Here is a 2,222-nt window from a genome sequence, read left to right as displayed (position 1 = left end):
CGGTCAGGGTCAACGTTGGTTGCTACTACTACTTGCTACCAACATCAACAAGAAGAAAACCTGCATGATTTGCGGCTCCTCCTCCGTCCATCCAGGCTGCCGGCCTGCCGCTGCCGAGTAGTAGTAGTAAGCGCCGCGAGTACGACCTCGTCCAGTCTCTCCCTCCCTCCCTCCCACCCTGCGCGCCTTCCTCCTTCCATCTTCCAACTACGGTCCAACCCCAACTACTCTACCACCTCCAACTTTTCAGACCGCATAGCATATCCCCCACCCTTTCTACTTCTTCCCTTCCTCCGCTCTCGCCACCCTCATGCTCTTTATAACCCGCACCACCTCATCCGCCGCATCGATCCTCCCTCCCTCAATCGCTCAAACTGCATTCTACAACCTAGCTAGCATTCGGAAATCGTTTCTGTGCTCACCACGTACTCACCAGCGCAGCGCGCCATGATGATTCTTGAGGCGGCAGCATTCCTTCTTCTAACCGCCGCCGCCGCCGCCGCCGGCGCGAGCACCGTGGTGGAGCCTGTCGCGTCGTGCTCCGCCACGGACAGCTTCGCCGCCGACAGCTCCTTCGCCGGTAACCTGGGGCGCCTCGTCTCGCTCCTGGAGGCCAAGGCCCCGGCCATCGGGTTCGACATCGCCACGGTCGGGGTCGGCGGCGATGGGGAGGATCAGCGCGTGCACGGCCTGGCGCTCTGCCGCGGCGACGTCGCAAGGGCAACGTGCGCCGAGTGCATCCGGGCGGCGGGTGCGCTGGCGCGGCGCGTGTGCCCGTCCAAGAAGGACGCCGTCGTCTGGCTCGACGCCTGCATGCTCCGCTACTCCGGCGAGCCATTCTTCGGCGAGGTCGACGCCGAGCACCGCGCCGTCGTCCCGCCGGCCCGCGTCCTGCGGGGCGCGGACAGGTCGGCCGACCTCGACAGGGAGGTGTCCCGGCTGATGAAGCGGCTGACGAGGACGGCCTACCTGTCGCCGCTGCTGTTCGCCGCCGGGGAGGCCGTGGCGGTCGGCGGTGCGCAGAGGCTGCACGGGATGGCACAGTGCACCAAGGACCTCTCCGGCGGCGACTGCAAGATGTGCCTGGAATCCGCCATTGATCAACTGCTGGCGAGGGGTTGCGCCAAGGAGGGAGGCAAAGTGTTGGGTGGAAGCTGCAGCTTGAGATACGACTTCTACTCCTTGTCTGATTCCTAGGCTAATTTGGATTTTGCAATTTTAAACTTGTAATTAAGGTGACCACATTGTGCATAGAGATTCCCATGTAATCACATACTACTACTACTACTAGTACTCCTACAAGAAAGAGCTCTGCTCATAAATAGAGCAGAATATTGTCTTTCAATTTTGACAATTTTCAATTTTCTTTGGACACTAACATCGTGAAATGTGAGCATCATCGATCGTCATGAATATGTGATTTGAATCAAATTTAAATCCTTTGGCCCGGCAGTAATTTGCAAAGAGTTCAAACAGCGACGCGCTACAACGAGGCAACTTGGTAACTTGGCATGGTACAAATTTGATTCGAGATTCATGACTCATAGGATTGAGATTTTACGGGAGTTTGGCAACGCGCAGGACCAAGTACGGATGAACCAAGTGCGATGGGCGACACATTCAACAAGATGAATTCAATGTCCTGCAATAAGCACGGCTGACCTTTTGGATAACTAAATACTTTTGCTGTTTTCAAGTCAAAACTCTTGACAAGATCCTAAGGACAACATGACTTCCCGCGTGTTTTCTTGTCATGTTGGAACGAATTCTATCTCCAGTCACAGAATATGTGATGTTTTGGACAACCGCGTGATCACTATGACACTAGCTCAATAAGTTGTACTACATCGGGTATAAACCGCATCGTGTTTCGTTTTGCACTAGGTTTAGCATATACTTTCACTTTACACCAGGTTATCTTGAAATAAGTTTCACTTAAGTTCTTAACACCAGTATACATCATCAAACCTATAAAACTATCATGAAATTTCACAGAATCTGAAATAAACATTGTGAAACATGGTATACATTCAAGAAGTTTCATATATTTTTCTTCAATTATAGCTTAGTGAACATAGATGTTCTAACCCAACAAATCATATACACATGCATTATATTCCCTACGTGTTCTAGAGTACGATAACATCGACTTTTAAATATACATTTAACCATTTATCTTGTTAAAAAAATATGTTATTGCCATTTATTTTGTTCTGATTTTT

The 2,222-nt window shown here is 51.3% G+C and overlaps 1 protein-coding gene across 1 annotated transcript; it reads left to right on the top strand.

Annotated features, from left to right (window-relative positions):
* Positions 1-250: 250 nt before the first annotated feature.
* LOC127766222 (cysteine-rich repeat secretory protein 38-like) lies at positions 251-1,437 on the top strand. Its single transcript, XM_052291305.1, has one exon. The coding sequence runs from the start codon at positions 448-450 to the stop codon at positions 1,195-1,197; it is 750 nt and encodes a 249-aa protein (XP_052147265.1). The 5' UTR covers positions 251-447; the 3' UTR covers positions 1,198-1,437.
* The last annotated feature ends 785 nt before the right edge of the window (positions 1,438-2,222 follow it).

This window comes from Oryza glaberrima, chromosome 3 (genome assembly GCF_000147395.1).
Source record: "Oryza glaberrima chromosome 3, OglaRS2, whole genome shotgun sequence".
Classification (NCBI taxonomy): domain Eukaryota; kingdom Viridiplantae; phylum Streptophyta; class Magnoliopsida; order Poales; family Poaceae; genus Oryza; species Oryza glaberrima.
The sequence above is the reverse complement of the archived record's forward strand: the minus strand, read 5'-3'. Positions and strand labels throughout refer to the sequence as shown.